Source organism: Haliotis rubra, unplaced genomic scaffold (assembly GCF_003918875.1).
Source record: "Haliotis rubra isolate DU_JTF1 unplaced genomic scaffold, ASM391887v1 Scf357, whole genome shotgun sequence".
Lineage (NCBI taxonomy): Eukaryota > Metazoa > Mollusca > Gastropoda > Lepetellida > Haliotidae > Haliotis > Haliotis rubra.
The window spans coordinates 185,867-206,049 of record NW_025767032.1 but is presented as its reverse complement, the minus strand read 5'-3'; the positions used below and the strand labels follow the sequence as shown (position 1 = coordinate 206,049).

At 39.7% G+C, this 20,183-nt stretch overlaps 1 protein-coding gene across 1 annotated transcript; it reads left to right on the top strand.

The window, feature by feature from the left end:
- Positions 1–1,453: 1,453 nt before the first annotated feature.
- On the top strand, positions 1,454–18,152 carry LOC124285262 (multidrug resistance-associated protein 1-like). Its single transcript, XM_046721459.1, has 24 exons — positions 1,454–1,565; positions 2,420–2,671; positions 2,988–3,165; positions 4,162–4,482; positions 5,007–5,144; positions 5,748–5,894; positions 6,452–6,536; positions 7,465–7,531; positions 7,675–7,801; positions 7,947–8,123; positions 8,412–8,579; positions 8,849–9,035; positions 9,704–9,788; positions 10,145–10,250; positions 11,281–11,518; positions 12,196–12,409; positions 13,661–13,792; positions 14,966–15,092; positions 15,832–15,933; positions 16,105–16,251; positions 16,546–16,704; positions 17,107–17,273; positions 17,436–17,630; positions 17,908–18,152. Exons 1-24 carry the CDS (start codon positions 1,516–1,518, stop codon positions 18,020–18,022), a joined length of 3,684 nt encoding a protein of 1,227 aa, XP_046577415.1. The 5' UTR covers positions 1,454–1,515; the 3' UTR covers positions 18,023–18,152.
- The last annotated feature ends 2,031 nt before the right edge of the window (positions 18,153–20,183 follow it).

Here is a 20,183-nt window from a genome sequence, read left to right as displayed (position 1 = left end):
AAACAAAATAAAGCCAAGGGAGGCAACTCTGGAGCGTTATCAAAAAGGCGTACCGCTAAAAAATACTAGTGCCATTGAACATACATGATGCAAGATGTGAGCCGCAACCCACACTCAAAACTTTAAACATTGTGACCCATAATAACTATCAATTAATCAATGTTATTACAAATTACAAAAAAACACACTCTCGTAACACAGTTAATTAACAAAACCAGTCACATTAACATCACAAAAGTATTGCGAAATCGTTTCACAAACTGTGATTTAAATACTGAAATATGTTTTGTTTTTCAGCAGGATGAAGGCGTACTTACTGTAACATTCTTCATATACGAAGCTCTGGTAATCTCAGAGCTGTTCATGAGCTGTTTGGCTGAGACGCCTTCTGAGGCTTCCAATCAGGACAAGGTATGGCTCTTTCCTTTTGTATTAAAACAACAACACTAATGTCGACAAAAACCCTTAATAATTTCGAGTATTTTCTCTCCTTTATGCGAATGTTTAATCCCAAGACATATGCCGATGAAACATGGAGATCTGTACTCTGTCAGATCTATAAAATGAAGAACAGTCCCATGTTCCAGCAGGTGCCAGTTTCCCTTTGATATTTCATGGATTAACTCCTCCAAAATACTTAACTGTAACTGTCCTTGCTCACTCACAGAAACCATGTCCTGAACTAGAATCATCCTTCCTCTCAAGAATTACGTTTTGGTGGATGACCAGGTAAACCCATTTAACATTATAAATGACACAGACAGCAATTTAACTACTCATTTATCATTGTGTGTTACCCTTGTTGCTTAAGGAATACATTGCTTGAACAATTAGTAATCGAGCTTTTAAATATGAACATTTATTTATTTTGACAATATGTTTGTAAAACATAGATGAGAGAGTGGATGAGTATGAAAATACACCACTTTGAACAGCAGTCTAGCAACATCAAAGCGTAGAAACCAGAAATGGTCTTCACTCATAGTGCACATAAAGGGAAACAAACACTGGCCTTCGGATTAAGAAGCCAACGCTGCTCAACAAGGACCATCCGCAACTAAGGGACAACAGATAGAGCCGGTGGAGATATTATGAAAGAAGTCACCAAGTCGACGAACAAATGAGAACATATGAGAAACGAATAAATAGTCAATGTTTCATAAGTTTACATTTTGTATACTTCGTACACACATGCTTCCTGTTATTCTATAACCATGGAAGCAAAAAATGTCTTTCTGGGTTAAAATCGTGAGTTCAAATCCCGGTTCTCTCTGATTATATGTCTAAGTTTATCGGCACCATACCCATGTTCCTGGCTTTCAAGAAAAAAGTTTGTCTCTCGAACCAATTCTTGGTATCCTCCACAGTGATATGGATCGGGAACTGACCGGTTATTACGTTGACGTAAGCCCACTCACACGTTTGCATCACAGGTTACTGCTCAGAGGCTACCGGAAGTCGTTGACAGAGGCAGACGTCGATGATATTCATCCTTCTTTATGGTCTGCCAGCAATATGCCTGGGTTTCTCTCACAGTGGAACAAACAGACTGGTCATCCAAACAGGTAATCAGCTTTCATTTGTGCATGTTATAGTGTGGAGGCTTGTCCAAATTGCCGCAATTCGCTGTGGACATTTGCCGTGTCGATACCTATCATCATATTTCACAGAAACCCTGATCACGTTTCTGTCATTGAATGTGTGAACACATACCTCAACCAAGTTGGTTCACTGAAGTGGTGAATATCGAAGACCTGCATCACCTCGGATGGTCCCCTACAACCAACACATTCTCCTTATCCCTACAAACATCCAATCAAATCTTCATTTTTAATCGGCCGACACACTATTGATTTAATATTGTTCAAATCAGCGTTAAAACTCATTTATTACCAAGACTACTTACACTACATTTAGACTATGACTGATATTTGATCTTCAAGTCCCAGAAATAAAAATTATGGTGACATCCTTGTTATGTACATATTATATCATTATATTATGCATAATAGTAACACATGCTTCTTGTAAGAAATGGATTACGTGATATGCTGGTTACGACCGCAGTGATATATACTGAGGGAAACAAATAAGGGAACATCACATCATCGAAATACTCCTATATATATGTGCAGATTTTTACCCACAATACAATGCAAAATTTGCAAAGAAACCTGGGAAACGAAAAAAGGAACACTTGTGTTCTCTTTTTTGTTTCCCTTAGGATATCTGGAAACTTGTCGGTTATGGCGTTAAACTTAGAAAACAAACGACCAGTACGTAAACCTAATACATCGAGTATCGAAATCCAGAATTAGACAAACCCTCAGATACTATGAAGGGGAATACACATGTGCATAAGCATTAAATGTTTGAATTCTACCGGGTAATATCTACGTTTATATTGTTTCTGTTACAGGACAAATGAGAACAAGAAAGTGTATTATTCAAAAGGACACAATGACTCTCTCCTTTTTGATGCATGTGATGAAACGTCACCTTTGTTGGGAAATAAACATCAAGAGATGAAGCAGACGAAGAAGGCAGCTAATGGAACCACGTTCTCGCTGGTCAGGGCTTTGTGGAAAACATTCTGGTTTGACTTGATACAGTTTCAAGTCTGGGTGCTTGTTAGTGACTTGCTCAGATTTGCCAGTCCTTTGATACTTGGGTAGGTATCCACAAATAGAACTGTTCAGATCTGTCAACTGCAACATAGAAAAGTTCTTTGAACACACCGATCATGAGCCGATTCGCTCTGTTTGAAATGTTTCAGGGCACCTCCACTGACGAACCTTCATTTCATTCTTTTCTTGTACTACATGTAGTGTGTAAGATGTTTATATGCACAGTTATAGAACTCGTGATTCAGCGAAACCGTCCACTATTCTACAAAAGACAGCTCTCACTCCAGGCATATCATATAAAACTATTGCAGGCAAATGTTTTGCTTGTTTAAAGAATATGAAATAATAATTTTGCTTCAGCCTTCTCGTATCCTTCACCACAGACAAGACTGTGCCCCTGTGGAAAGGCTACCTTCTATGTATTGTGCTGTTTGCATCCACGTTGACTCAGACAGTCTTTTCTCATGCTAACTGGCACCAAGGAAAAAAGGTGGCACTCAGGATTGTTGCTGTCATCATATCTGCTATCTTCAGAAAGGTACTATTGCTGCAGTGTGTGATGTAATCAAGATAGAGTTTTGTACTGTTTTACTCTTATATTTAAGCAGAACATTACCTTGTACTCAGCACTCCACAGTTTTGAAAACATATGTTAAATGAAGGACTATCCTATGCTCATGCAACTGATGTCAATGAACCCTATGCACTGATGTCAATGAACCCTAACACAGCATGAAATAATGCCAAATTCCGAATCTGAGCGTTGTTGAAATCACTTTTTGAAAGCTATTTGAACTTTTGCAAATCAAGTGTTCACCAAAAACATCCCACGGAAACATGTGGTAAAATCCAAATGAGGAACCGAAATCCGACATACTTTCTTCCTGCCACTGATGCCTCAAACGGGAAATGTACTCCATGTGACAATGACAATGACAATTTATTTATTTATTTCGGTACAGTGGCCACATTGCCTAAAGTACATGTAGGATACAGAAATATTGTGCACAGCGGAACAATGTAGATAAGATCAAATTATAGTACTGTAAGAAAAGCTATAGTTCATATTGGCAGATTTGTTTTCAGATAAATACTTAGAGATAGTATATGCTCCTCATTAATTGATGATAACAAGTGATAATACTTGACAAGTGATTGGTCTACATGGTCATAAGATGGAATGATCTTCTGACGACTGTCTGCATAATACGGACTAATAAGCAGAAACTGATAGATTTACTCCACGTGTCTCCCTTAAAAATATATCAAGATCCAGAGTATAGAGACAAAATACAACATAGGGTCTTTTTCAGAGCACTTGTTGCATGCTCTAGTTGGATTTTATTCATGGGATATACTTCTGTAGTTGGTTAATAAATTTCATTTCTCACTGAAAATCAAGATGTAACCATGACAACGCTGGCAATTTCAGCAGCCCCAGGTATTTATAACTCCTGTCTTGTTTACTATTCATATTGCGCAAACTAGCTATATGCACATAACAATATGATTCGGTTCTATGAACAATTTTCAGTCCTTAAAGATGAGCAACAAGGCAAAGAAAGAGTCGACAACAGGAGAAATTGTGAACTTGATGTCTGTAGACGTGGAGCATATACAAACCATCACGGTTTGGATCTGGGCAGTGTGGGCTATTCCTTTGAATGTCGCCATTGCCCTGTACCTCCTGTATCAGTCTCTGGGAGCATCCATGTTCGCTGGGATGGCGGTGTTGCTTGTGTTGTTGCCCGTCAACGTTGTCGCCGTGTTCATGCTGAGGAAGTATCAGGCTGAACTGATGCAATACAAGGACAAGAGGATGAAGATAATGAATGAAGTCCTCAATGGCATTAAGGTAAGGTGATGTTCCTCCGTGAAAAGCAGTCTTATTTTTTGTTTAGATGTGAAGATTGGGATATAATCAAATCTTTATAAATGAGTACATAACTTCTGGCCACCCCCATCCCAAGCGGCCCCCACCCCCTCTACCACCTTGGGTACAGTGTGGGCAAATTTGGCTGACATAATGGGATGCTGTGGGTTGCAATCACGTATAATAGCGGCACCAACCTGATTCATGTTGATGAACATAAAGGCGGAACTATCGGAAATAGTAGAGAACACCAAACGCCGTATTAGCAATTTTGGATCTACCGACTCCAGTAAAGTCGAAGTCGAAGTAATCGTCTGTCAACCGACACTGACAATTTCAGTCTGATGGTAGTGTCTGTGAACAGACACATGTACAGTCAGCCCGTTAGTAGTAATCTTTTGTAAAGATACACATGTAAAGTCAGCCTGTTTCAGTAATCTCCTGTAAATACGCACTTGTAAAGTCTTTTGTGAACACATGTATTCACCTTGCTCTTGTTGTCACAGATACTGAAGTTGTATGCCTGGGAACCGTCCTTCCAGGAAAAAGTTTTGGAGGTTCGGGATAAGGAATTGCGCATTTTGATGAAGATGGCTTTCCTTAAGAGTTTTAACACCTTCACCTGGACTCTTATTCCTTATCTTGTAAGTCACATTTTGTCCACAAATCCACCCCTGCTGGAACGCCAGACAAACATTATTCTGTGTAAAATAGTTGCAACAAAACTATCAGTTAGATTCATGGTTCACTTTAATCGAATATCATGTTTGAGGTGAAATGAACAAACACGCTTATTACAGGGCACATTCAAATTTAACTGCTGCAAAACTGTTCGAAAGTCAGAATCTAGTTCGAAAATATTTTAAGAGTCATTTGCATGTGTCATTAATCTATACACATGATTTGGAAACTGACAAAGACTAGCGGCATAATCACATGGGTTTTCTATGTCTGAGTGACACATATGCAATATGTGAAGCCCCTTTCTGGTTTCCCCCGCCGTGATATTGCTGGAATATTGCTAAAAGCGCCGTAAAACCATACTCACTCACTCACTATGTCTGAGTCTACATTTCTTGGTGTTATGTACACAATTGTTTTGGTTTTGTTTATTTTTTTAAAACAAATAGTTTAAAAACTTTTTCACGGCCATCAGACATGATTTCGCTGAAAAAATGCTAGAGTACCCCAAGGAAGACTTTTTCTAACAAAGAGCCCATGGTAAAGCAGATCATTATATCCTGCAGGTATCTCTAACTACATTTGTGACATACATCTTCACTTCTGATGACCACTACCTCCGACCTGAGGTCGTCTTCCCGGCGATCTCTCTCTTCAGTATCATCAGACTTGCTATTGTCAGATCACCATCTGTCATCGCATATTTAGTCCAGGTAGTTGAGCAATATAAAACTAAAAACAGCAAGAAATGTTTCTTTGTACACTAACAATGAACACATGGTGGAACCTTATCAAAACTATCAGTAGTGTTCTTTTTCCGAAGATCACAGGGCAAAGATGTTTGTTTGGATCTTTGGCCTTTGAAGAGAACATATGGAGCCATTTCTCACGCATGTTAATAATTGATACCACAGAAAACGTTGTAAGCGACATTTTCGTTGCTTTGTTAAAACTTTACTTAGCCATTTCAAAAACATTTTCCCTGGTTTAACTCCAAAATCTCATGGATCAAAAACCGGTACGCTCAATATCATTCCAGGGGTACATTTGTGAGTCTTTCTCTAGATCAAGGACTACTAAAAAACACAACGGTTTTGACAAATTCAAGTTTTGACTTGAACTGTACATCTGTGCAATGTTCCGACACTTTCATTGGGATGACCAACAGAAGCCTCTTACTCATTAGGTGTAATACTGATGAGTAATATGGATTAACACTAATGTACATTTACACATCATAATATACATGGCCAATGTTATGCGTTTTCAGGCTACAGTATCCCTGAAGAGAATTAACAAGTACCTCAACAGAGAAGATTTGTCTGAAACCGACGTCTTATGGAACGCCACACAACGTCAGTAAGGTTTACCGTCTCCAGACATTCAATACTATAATGATTGATCGAGTAAATGAGTGCCGACGTTCTAGCTTAATGCGTTAATGTATTGGTGCTGACAAACCAAGTAAAGTAACAGTGTAACTCGACACCACAATCATTGGATTCTGGTGTGTCCAAGAAACATAACTCTGCACACCGAATAGCCGCGTCTTAGACAAGTGGCCTCCCAATGTGTGCGTGTGTGTGGTCATTGTAACCTGTCTATCAGAGTTATGGTGCAAAGAACTATACTGAACAGCAAAAATACGCAACTCTTGTTTTTCGGCAAGTTTTTAATAGAAGGCATAAACATGAACGCTTACTTTTATGAAATTTCATTTTTTCGAAAATTTCGTTTCTTTTGCTGTTCAGTATATAAAGCAACTGTAGCGTTGGGTTGCATATTTTCGTCAACTTTGATGTAAGCGTTATGTTCAATATTGCCATTACAAAAAGACTATTCCCATATTTATGCAATTATTACCTCCAATAAAATATAATCACAGCAAAGAAAAAATCATTCCAGGAGACAAAACCAAGTTTCCATACAAATGGGCCCACCTACAAATTTAGATTGATGCAAACCAAATCAATGTTTGATCAATTCTTACTCTCCTCTCTCTCCACTTTCTTACTTTCCTATATTCCTATATCCTTTTCTTTGTATTTTATTCATACATCCATTAAACTTATGTCCTTTCTTATTTAGTTCGAATAATGAATGTATGTATGTATGTATGTTCAGTATTATCGAACTGTATGAATATTGTATTATTTGCTGTCGTAATAAAGAAAAGAAAAAAGAGAAGAAAGAAAAGTTCATCTAATTCGTCAAACGTTAGACAGTATACAGATAATGGAAGTTGATCAATATTACTTGACCTATTACACGTATATACTGTAGGTCCAGCGGTGAAGATTACAAACGGATGTTTCCAGTGGAATTCTGAAGCAGCACCAACACTCACAAAGTAAATCAACATTTTATGTTATCCACTTACGACATTGATAAAAAATATGTAAAGATATAAATTTAAGATCTAAACGATGCCTACTAGTTCTGATATCATGTCAGTCATGAACGATCACGATCTAAAACATTTTGTTGTTTCAGCGTCAGTTTGGATGTTACCGAGGGTCAGCTTTTGGCAATTGTGGGTCAAGTCGGATCTGGAAAATCCTCACTTGTGTCTGCCATCTTGGGGGAAATGGACAAGCTCTACGGTCATGTCAGTTTGAAGGTCGTTAATAACTTCCTATCTTTTTACAAGTACGATGTTTTCAGTGTACGAAGTTCTATTAAAAAACTATGCTACAGTTAGAAAATGTTCTTAACATATGTATTTTGAAATATATATATTCTCCTTCTTGATTTATCCTGATCAGAGTCACATTGCCTACGTGCCCCAAGTTGCGTGGATCCAGAACGACACCCTGCAGAACAACATTCTGTTCGGGAAGCCCATGGACAGACATTGGTACAACAAAGTGGTGGAGTGTTGCGCTCTGACTCCAGATCTGGAGATGTTACCAGCTGGCGATATGACAGAGATAGGGGAGAGAGTGAGTACTGACAGAGATTCTCTGGCAAACGCTGCACATAATAGGAATGTGTCTTTCGTATTGCATGTTTTTTTGTTTCGACATCATGCAATGAATTTGACAGAAGAACAGAAACATAGACTGTCTCCATCCAGGACAGTGTACAGCATTGTGTCTTGTGTATTGCATTCCTATCTTGTTACCGGCGTATCAGTTTAAGCGGAGGACGGAAGCAGAGTGTGTCTCTAGCCAAAGCTGTCCATAACCTTGAGTCTGGTGTATTGCATTTGTTTCCTATCTTGTCATCAGGGTATCAACTTGAGTGGCGGACAGAAACAGAGAGTCTCACTAGCCAGAGCTGTCTACAACGATGCTGACATATATCTGCTGGATGATCCACTCAGTGCCGTTGACAGTCATGTGGGGAAACATATCTTTGACAAGGTCATCAGTAGCGAAGGTTTGCTCGCTAGCAAGGCAAGCACTCTTAGAATATATATGACGTTTAAGTTCCATGTATTTGCGCATACATTCAGATATATATTAAAATTTCCAACTAATTTTGAGGATAATTATGGGCGCCTAATGCTCCTAAAAACTATCCATACTCCAGTTTTGTTCTTGGTGTTACCTATTGTGCGGTTGAGGAATGGTGCTGAAAACAACGTGAAGTTAAATTCATTCCTCAGTCATAACGATCTGCTATAATGTTTGATGTCAAAATGACTCTCACCTGTCCCATCCAGACTCGTGTCCTGGTCACTCACGGCATCCACTGGCTCCCAGAGGTGGACTCCATCCTTGTGATGACCAGTGGTCAGATATCAGAGAAAGGGACGTATGAGGAGCTTCTGCAGTCTAACGGGCCATTTTCCAAGTTCCTACAGACTTACCTGACAGAGAATAATGATTTGGATGACAGTCAAATTGAAAGTATGTCCCATTCTCCGCGTACATATTCATTCATATTCAAGAAACACTCAATTTATTCTATTCAAAATGTAATTCCCATTCTTACATTATGTTTTAACAAATAGACAGGGCATGCCTAAGGCAGAGCGATCCGCTGAGATGGGTTACGCATAGATCCAATGATCTTTGGTCAGAATCCCAGATTCGACTTGATGATACATGTTTGATGGTTTCCTCGAGGTTGTAAATTCTAATTCAGACACAGTTCCTCCATTCTGATTTACCATTTCATACGACACTAAAACACCTGGTGTCATCACGTATTTTTAGTGCTGCGGTCATGTAATTGTCACCTCTTTTTGTCTCCTTACACCTGTGACGGTAGGGTAGCCTAGTGGTTAAAGCGTTTGCTCGTCACCCTGAAGACTATTCCGAAGGTTCGATTCCACACATCTGTATTTCTGGTGTCCGCCACCGTGATTTTGCTGGATATTGCTGAAAGGGGCGTAAAACTAAAGTCACTCACTCACCCATATTTACGCCAAAGGTTTGGCTGTTCTTGTTCTCTGAGTTGACATTTAGAATAATCAGTAGTTCATGTAATGATCGGTTATGTATACAAGATACTTTCATGAACATGTATAAGGGCGAAGTCACATTGTCTAATTCTTAAATCATTTTGTATACAGTGAGCAAAATAGGAAAGCAAGTTCTTCAACGCTTAGAGTCGGCTAAATCAAGTGGAGAGAGGAAAGCAGACATCAAACCTGTCCTGTAAGTTTATAATGTATCTGAATACAACTCGAACATTCATTGGACTTTCTCTGTGAGCTAAAATAACTAACTAACAGAATGAATTCCTTGCAAAGTTCTAATATCATGGTGACATTTTATTCCTGTCGATGGTGGTATGTGTTATTCAAAGGTAAGCCGTCCTTTGTCCTTTAAGGAAGGAATATTTCTTCCTTGGAGTCTCCATACTAAAATGTTATTCCTTCTTTGTTTCTATACAAATATGTTAAACTATTCTTTCTAATTTCACATGAGAATTTGTTTTTCGTATGAACAGATTTTCCTTCTATGAAAATATGTTCTTCATTCAAAATTTACAGCATCGTTCATACATATAGATCTAAGCCCCAAACCAATGAGACCAGACAGTTCCAAGTCAAAGAAGAAGAATTGAAAAAGGAGAAGAGGAAACTGGTTGAAGAAGAGGTTGTAGAGTCTGGCAAGGTATTTGACCTTCTATGAACGATATTGATTTTGAATGTTGAAATATAACCAAAAAGGAAATAATCCCCAAACGATTTTTTATGTTTTAACGTCGAATGTAAAAGGCATTTACTACAGCCTGAAACAGTGTAATATGAAGATAATGTGAAATTTTTTAAGCAATTGTTTTAGTAGAACATTCAGGATAGGTAGAACATTCATTGTAGATCTACCATTGTGTCGAGGTTGAGGAAACCAACGTAAATACTTTGAGTTATCCAATCACATAATGGTGACTAAATGCTGAATACTCAGGGACTAAGCTTTTTCATAGTTCACATCATAATACTGTTTGTCTGTATGACTATTTTGACCCTTCGGGAGTTTAGATATGCACGTGAGATGAAAGGTACCAGCCATTGAGCAAATACATGTATCAAGTTGAAGTTCGATAACTTGGAGTGAGTTAGTGAGTGAGTTTGGTTTTACGCCGCTTGTAGCAATATTCCAGCAATATTACGGCGGGGGACACCAGAAATGAGCTTCACACAATGTACCCATGTGGGGAGTCGAACCCGGGTCTTCGGCGTGACGAGCGAACGCTTTAACCACTAGGCTACCCCACCGCCCCTCGATAACTTGGAATATCCATTGATTTCACATGCTCAAAGATTGGTATACAGAATGCTGGCATGCCACTGAGGGCTGTCACAAGAAATGTTGACTGACATGTGATCTGAATATATGGCAATGGTTACCAGCTTTTAAAAATGTGTCAAATGTTAGCCATGTTTGCTTCTCTTTATCAACTAGTTTTAGGGCGGTTTTGCGGTTAGATTTGCCATGTAATTATTAACTGGGGTCAATCTTTCCAGACAGTAATTTGAATTGAAGTCCTTTGCTTTGGTTACTAGTTAGATATTGAGAACATGAACAATATCTGGTGTCATACCTTTTTAATGTGTGTACTTTCAATAGCCATGTTTTCTAACATCAAACGAAGGAATTACACAATAAAGGGAAGTATAAGATGTCATTATTGTTCTTTCAGGTTACTATGAAAGTATTTCTAACCTACTTCCGGGCTATTGGGTTATTGCCGATGTTGATCGCGATGGTTATGTACGCATTATTTCAAGCAACGTCTGTAACGTCAACTACGTGGCTCAGCAAATGGACTGACGACACTTCGCTAGGAAACCTGACAACGCTGCCTTCCAACAGCACAGCCCGAATGGAGAAAAATGAATATTACATTGGAATATATGGTGCTTTGGGTCTAGTTCAAAGTAAGAATTGAAAGACAACAAATATGCCTTAGTAAAATAATTCAAGACCTATGTACCTTATATGCTTGGTTAAAAAATACATGATCTACGAACCAGTATGTGTTTATTCAGTTTTGTGTTGGGCACATTACTTGTTATGGCATCAGCAGAGTTGCGTTTCTTAGTTGTTCCAGGATACGTTAGTTTTGGGGTTTGAATGCCAAAATTTCCATTGACTGGTCCTAGTTCCGTCAAATAATGGCTGGAAATCATTGGCGTTACAAAAAGACGCCAATGAAGAAACCAGATACTTATTTTAGCTGCACTCAAAACCAGATTTTATAAGGAAATATGTGAATTATTGAGCCATGTACATATATGCATGTTTTTTGAAAATGTATACATGTGTTCCTAAAATGCACACACACACACACACACACACACACACACACACACACACACACACACACACACACACACACACACACACACACGCACACACACACACACACACACACCGAAAACACCTTGCGGCAGCAATATTTATTTGCAGGGCGGTGTGAATAGCGCATAATTGTTTCATTCGAACATTTTCTGGAACAATCCTATCTTTCAATAAAACCATAAGGTCACACCAGCATATCAAGTAGCGCACTATGGCGTGTGTTATAACTAAATACATGCTTTTCAATTTCCAGCTACGTTCATCATGGTATTTTCCTTTCTATGGAACCTAAGGACGGTAAAGGCATCTGGTACACTCCACTCGAACATGCTGAAGAATGTTCTGAGGGCACCGATGTCCTTCTTTGACACCACGCCTACGGGCAGGATTGTCAATCGGTTCTCCCAGGATATGGATACAATCGACACCAGAATGCCCATCGCGGTGGAATATTCCTTCAACACCACGTTCCAAGTCTTCAGCAGCATCATCATTATTTCTTACACCACCCCTATATTTCTCGTCGTCGTCGTTCCCTTAGTGGTACTATACTTCCTTGTACAGGTGAGCAGTAACATTAATTCTGTAAACCTTCAAAGAGTAAGATAAGAAAGGAAATTTTAAGCATTAGCAAATCGTTACCATAAACTACGTTCTATGAGCTGTTTCAATCCACCTGCCGTTAAAAAAATCAGCCAGAGTTAAGACTTGCTCATCTTCAAATATACTGAGGGAAACAAATAAGGGAACACCACTTCATGGCAATGTTCCTTTATTTATTCTCAGATTTTCCCCCACAGCGCTATTCAAAGCTGGTGATGAAAATTGGAAAATATTAAAGGAACGCTTGAATTTTCCTGTGTTCCTTTGTTTGGTTCTCTCAGTATATTTATGGAATGCTTCATGAAGCATTTAATTTTAAATCATTTTGATGCATATTTTATGAATAAAAACAGTTTTGTTAGTCTCAAACATGCAGAAGAAAACATAGTTATTATCCATTGGAACCTTGTTGATAACTGTAATAGTGATTTCTAATGATCTTGCTATTTTCTTAAACTTTGTAGATATATAGTTGGCCAGAAAGAATCCGTTTCATCACGTGTCCTTTAGTGACAATCCGTTCTCATTTCCTCAATTATTGCTTTGTTTTCACACTTAGAAAGCCATGTGGGAACTGTAGACTGTATGCCTGATATCGAGTAACTGGTCTATGCAGCGAACATTGTTTTCTGTACACGAAATATATATTAAAATTTAGCGTGTCAGTTCTTAACTGACATCAGGAAGGACATACAGACTACACGTGAGTGGGACTTATAGTGACATCGGCAATATTCCAGCTATATCGTGACTTATACAAGCTACTGCTCCTGTAATGCTACACAGTGTGTACACGTCTTTGCAAATCATATTTCCAGAGGCAGTAACTAATTTCTTTTTCACATCATGGAATTAATTTTGCCAAGACATAGCACTGGACAAGAATCTGTTAACTCAGTACTGGTATCCGCAGTGACATTTGTCAACAGTTTGCTGTTAACATTCACCTCTCATTCGTGGTGTTATTGTCCTCCTAAGGATCATTCATTGAATGAATGTTTTGCAAGTATAGCGACGTCATGTGGAAACCTTGTTTAATTCCGTAGCGTTTCTACGTGACAACATCTCGCCAACTGAAGAGATTGGAAGCCAAAAAATCGCTCTCCGATATACAGCCATTTTGGGGAGACCTTATCAGGAGCCAGTGTTATCAGATCGTTCCAAGCCCAGTCGAGGTTCATCAAGGAATCTGAGGACCGAGTAGATGCAAAGCAGAAGTTCACCTTTTACTCATTTTGTGCTCTCAGGTAATTTTGATGTCATGATGATCAAGTTTGAAAGGTGCTTATATGCAACAACATAAGTTTACCTATGCACTGGATGCCCCCAAAACCTATCAAAATTATAACCTATTTTATAGGCAGTTAGACATTGGAGCAGTAACGAAGTATAGCATTATATGGATGAACAACTTCTTTATTTCAGTGAAAGTATTCATCCATATATTGTTATCCTACCTTAATGAAAAATGATTTGCAATTTTGGCCTATCAAATATCTTTAGATCTTTGATTCCTGATGTTGTCCAATGCAACATGCTTTCGTACTTCAAATTCCGCAATAACAAGTTGTATACACAGTAATAAATTAATCTCGCAACTGCAGTGCAATGCGCCTAGCCTCAAGCTCTTTCAGTGGAAACGTTATAAAGAGTGTAATAGCCTTGAGGTGTTGACGTGTCAGTCGGCGACGTGTATTCGAGCATGTTCCGAAGGGCTTCCCAGCACATGAACACAATATTATGTACTCAGTCGAAATTCAACCCTCAAACAAAAGTATGTTTCTTGTGGAAAGTAGAGCACTATTACCTGTCATCACTTGCAAGGCAGATATATATTTAACAACCTCAACACTGATAAGATTATATCTTACAAATGACCTCTATTGTAACTCTGACCTTACAGAATGATCACATATGATCTTCCCGATCCGGGCCCTATCCTGTCCTATTTACTACTATACATCCTTCTTGCATTATCGTGAATATAATGCATCGTAGATTGTATATTACCTTGAGAATGAATTTGACCTTCAGTAACAGTTACAAGTATGTAAAGAATATTACAAGAAGCCCTGCCGGTATATGTGTCCTTGGTTGGAAACTCTGTAATTATTGAAAGTACATGCAGATCAAACTGGAAACGTCATGCAGGAGACCTTAAATGATGGTGCTTGATGTTGCCCTGCCTGACGCTCGGCATTGATGAGATAAAAAGGATTGGTCGGCTTGGGGGAATATGATGTGTCTGAGTGTGGTAAGCCTGTTAAAACTGCTACCTCACCTCACCTCACCTCACCTCACCCTCACCTCACCCTCACCTCACCTCACCTCATTGAAATGACGCGCTATCATGGATAACTGAAGTAAAACGTTCAGAAATGGTAAAACCAGTCTACATACTCAGTGTGTGTATCTGACAGATGGCAAGGTGTGCGTCTGGAAGTCTTCGGGAACATCATCGTTCTGGCCGCCTCCCTGTTTGCCGTCATGTCACGTGACACCTTGTCAGGAGGACTTGTAGGCTTGTCGGTCTCCTATGCTATTGAGGTATGTACAGTTTTAACGGTTATAAAGGAACAATAATTTTAGTTTATTTTAGTCGCAGTTCGTTTTACGCATTTCAACTAAAACATATATCAAGTGTCAGCGAAACGACCCAGTTCGTTGTATCCATAAGTTCGTTATAAGTGGACCGCCTCCGTGGTGTAGTGGTTAGAGCATCCACCCGGTGAGCGGAAGGTCGCGGGTTCGATCCCCGACCGCGTCATACCAAAAGACGTTAAAATATGGTACTTGTTGGTCCCTGCCTGGCGCTCGGCATTAATGGGTACAACAAGGACTGGTCGGCTCGGACTCAGTATAATGTGTCTGAGTGGGGTATCCATGCTTCACTGCGGCATGGTATCTCAGTGGGCTAGCACTATAAAACCAGCTTAAGTCTGGGCTAGTACAAGCAGCCGCACATACACACACACACGCATGCACGTCGTCATATGAGCGAAATATTCTCAAGCACGACGTTAAATCCAATTTCCCCTCACCTCACCTCGTTATAAGTGTGTTCGTTACACAACCTGTGTGGCCCGTGTTTGTTCTTGTAATTATGAGCTCTTGATGTAAAGATTCTTTCATTCTAACAAGTGCCACACACACCTGATATGGCCACTATTGCCGGAATGATTGGCATACTCTCGGTTCCTGCTTTGGCAATTTTTATTGACAGCCTTTGTCTTTCAAATTGTATGTACTGAGTCATGCATCTTTGCCGTGTGTACAATCATTTCAGATAACCGCTAACCTCAGCTGGATGGTGCAGCTGGTGTCAGAAGTAGAGACACAGATCGTCATGGTGGAGAGGGTCAAGCAGTACACTGAAATACATTCAGAGGTAAACATACCTAAAACGTTAATATCAATGGAGATGTACGTTGGTGATACCTTTTATCATAAACATTAGCATTATATTTCACCCGTTCAAACGTTATATGATCTTCATATGCTTGCCTATATTCTGTAACATAGATGCCAGTGTTTGATACAAAGGTTTATACAATACCAGCCAGCATGGGACATGCCCGAGAGACGTCCAACTCATGACTGGCCAGACGCCGGGGTGGTGAAGTTCCTTGACTACTCAACGCGATATAGAGAAGGCCTTGACCTTGTTCTCAAGGGAGTAACGTGTACAGTACATTCAACAGAGAAGGTAAATGAAGAAAGTACTGACATATCATATGTCATTTTCCATAGGGACTATGTTTGACTATTAAAATTAGAGTACTTAATGAAAGTATTACATATAAAGAAAATCATTGGTTTGGGTGTAAAAATATCTCGGAGCCATCTATGAGTTATCCCCGACTACTACATTTTGATTTCCAAATTAATACATTACGCATTCCCAGCTGTGACATTGGATGACATGTATATATTGCACCACCAAACATTGTATCAAGACTTAAACACGCGTTTGACCGTTACTTGTACTGGTGCCATCCAGGTGGGCATCGTGGGCAGGACGGGGGCTGGGAAGTCCTCTCTGACTCTGTCCCTGTTCCGGCTGATAGAAGCTGCAGGAGGAGAGATCAACATAGATGGCGTTGACATCAGTACACTCGGGCTGCATGACCTCAGGAGCAAACTCACCATACTACCTCAGGTAGGCCTGCATGACCCCAGGAACAAACCCACCGTACTCCCTCGGGTATGTCTGCATGACCTCAGGAACAAACTCACTATACTACCTCAGGTAGGCCTGTATGACCTCAGGAACAAACTCACCATACTACCTCAGGTAAGTCTGCATGACCTCAGGAACAAACTCACCATACTACCTCAGGTAGATCTGTATGACCTCAGGAGCAAACTCACTATACTACCTCAGGTAGGCCTGTATGACCTCAGGAACAAACTCACCATACTACCTCAGGTATATGTTCCTGTTATCAACATCTACGTGAAGGGTGTTATCATTTCAAATGATACAGTTTGGAATAATAAATAAACTACTGTGGACAGTTGAAAAAATAATATGAAGAAATGCTGTAAAATTCTCTTGTAGGATCCTGTATTATTTGCCAGAAGCCTGCGAGGCAATGTTGACCCCTTCACCCAGTATTCAGACAATCAGATCTGGCGGGCGCTGGAACAGGCTCATCTGAAGACGTTCGTGGAGGTACTTCCTGATGGACTGGAACACGAGTGTAGCGAAGGAGGGGAAAATATGAGGTACTAATTGATGACAATGATTGTTGTAATTTACGTCATTATCTCCGCAAATATCAATTCTTTACATTATTTTTGTGTTTCACTGCTAAATATAAATATATCTTACGCAATCAATAATGCTTTAACTGCCAGCGTGTAGCTTAACGTTCTGCCATATTTCAGTGTTGGTCAGCGGCAGCTCTTGTGTCTGGCCAGAGCTCTCCTGAAGAAGACCAGGATCCTAGTACTGGATGAGGCTACAGCAGCCGTTGACATGGAAACAGATGACCTGATCCAGCAGACCATCAGGTCAGAGTTCAAGGACTGCACGGTGCTGACCATCGCCCACAGACTCAACACAGTCATGGACTACGACAGGTATCTTTTCGTGTTCTTCTTACACATCATTTAAGTATTTCAGATTACACGTTTGCACCTGTGATCTTTTGTAAACCCGTGTCACAATGTCATATTCGGGTAAGTAATACGCAATAGTCGATCGATTCTCCCAATAGTAATCACCAGATTGACAATGTTTAGGTCGCCGTCGTAGAACTGGAATATCGCTTAGTATAAGTGACCACAAATATACACACAAAAATGGTATTGTCATATGAACTTCCATTACTGATGAAACGTAACATATATATTTTAGGATCCTGGTCTTGGACAACGGCCGTGTGTGTGAGTTTGACACACCCTCCATCCTGTTGCGACAACACGACAGTATCTTCTACAACATGGCCAAAGCTGCTGGGTTAACAACATAATACAAAACAATTTCACAAATCTAATTACGCAACTAGATGATAAACAGACCAACAATATGTATGACAAGATAAATTGTGTGCCTTCGTCCACTTGATATGACTCGCTCATGCCTTCAACCACATGTTTGCAGGACCCAGACTCGTTGTACGTCCCGTAATCCCAAATTGGGTTACAGCTAGGATATTTTTTGTCTAAAACTTAGCTTGACTTAAATGCATCAATGACTGCGTGTGTACAAACGGACACAATGGCACGCCTTTCAAATGGCTTATGTGGTCAGAAATTATCTTCGACCTGACGAGGCAGGATAAGGGTCCATTTTGACGTCAAGAGAACGCAATTCAATCAGCAGAGTTGGGACCCCGAGGCGTGCCACGATACAGGTTCGCCTTGATTGTGTTCTGAGTTTTTTCAGTACCATAGTCGTGCTTGTGTTTTGCACCAAAGAGGTACACTTCTGGGACGTGCATTACTTCTTGCGCTCCTCTCACATTAAGCTGAAACGTCGTCAAATATCTGGGACATTCTTCAAAGCTGCGTTGAACCAAACTGACTCACTACCTCACTCGATAATGAAATGTATACTCAGACACCTCATAATATACCTGGAATTTTGTTCAAATTGATAATTAACTCAGCGCCATACCTGGCCGACAATGTCAAGTATGTGTACTGCAGACATGATCTTAGATGACACATGACACAATTGAGAGCAGAGGGAATTGAAGCATCCATGATACAGGATAGTCTGTTTCGTCATTATCAATAAATCGTGAGAAAAGTTGAACCCTACCTGGCATTGTGTTGTTACAAAGCTAAACCTACAGCTCCTGATTGAGTAAATATGGTTTTACGCCCCTTTTGGAACTATTCCGGCAATATCACGGTGGGGAACACCACAAAGGGCTGCTCACATTGCCTCCATATGGGGACTCGAACCTGGGTCTTCGGAGTGACGAGTCAACTCTTAAACGACTGGACTACCCCAATGCCTCTATGACAGTTGAGAATGAACTGTGTCCAATTAATTTACAGGCTTTCATAGTCTCTTAATTAAGTTGTATACGTCCCTTGGGGTCCTTTTCATACATTGTCCTTTACTACGTTGAGTTAACTGTGGACATCCCCTTATCATCGCAGGGTACATAATGATTATGTAAAAGGATATGTGTTGATGAATGTATTTTTTTAAAATTTCGTAGTCATCGTTTGCAGATCCAGCAGAGAGGTGTTCATGCCATTTCAATAAGAAAACATGAACGACAATATTGAAGCGTTATTTCTATCGAAGTCCGATGAGTCACTTGTTACATTTAAGTCTTTTGCTGTTTAAATTACACAACGTGGAGACAGTTGTTTTCTTCATAGACTTACAGTCCGTTTGAGACAGAATGATACCGATAAATTGCAATCTAACACGAAAAAACAAATAGACATAAAAGAATAAAACCAAAGTGGACTGCAATAAGAACAACAGACCAACTCTAGAAAAACATTGGATACTTTTTGTCACAAAAATAAAAAAGTTGTTTAAGAAACTGTCATCATTTATTTGTGCGTTTTCCAAGTTTGTTACAAGAGCGCATTGGCAACTAAAGGAACAGCGCGAAAAGCAGTTTAAAAAATTCAAATAGCTCCATGCAACTCTTGTAACAACCGTTTTTGGCACACTTGAGCGTGCTATTACCACCCACATTTAAGAGTTTCAAACAGCCGTTGCTCGGAGTGATTGATACTAATTCACGAACACATGTTCCCTACCGTAATTGTACAAGCGAGTGAGTGAGTGAGTTTAGCTTTACGTCCCTTTTAACAATATTCCAGCAATATCACGGTAGGGGACACCACAAATGGGCTTCACACATTGTACCCATTGTCTTCGACGTGACGAGTGAACGCTTTAACCACTAGGCCACCCAACCACCCCAGTAATTGTACAAGTGACTTTGCAGTTTGCAGATATTTATTTTACATATGGAAAGGGTTTGCAGGTTTTTTTTAGTATATTTCAAGAACCTTAACAAGGACATCCTATTGTGTTGTAATGCGATATCAAGTGTGTCATCCTTTTTGGCAACTATCCTGGCTTGCCAAGACCAAAGGCTATCACTGAACATTCGCATTCCACAGCAACGACTTCACACATTGCGCCTGTGAAGA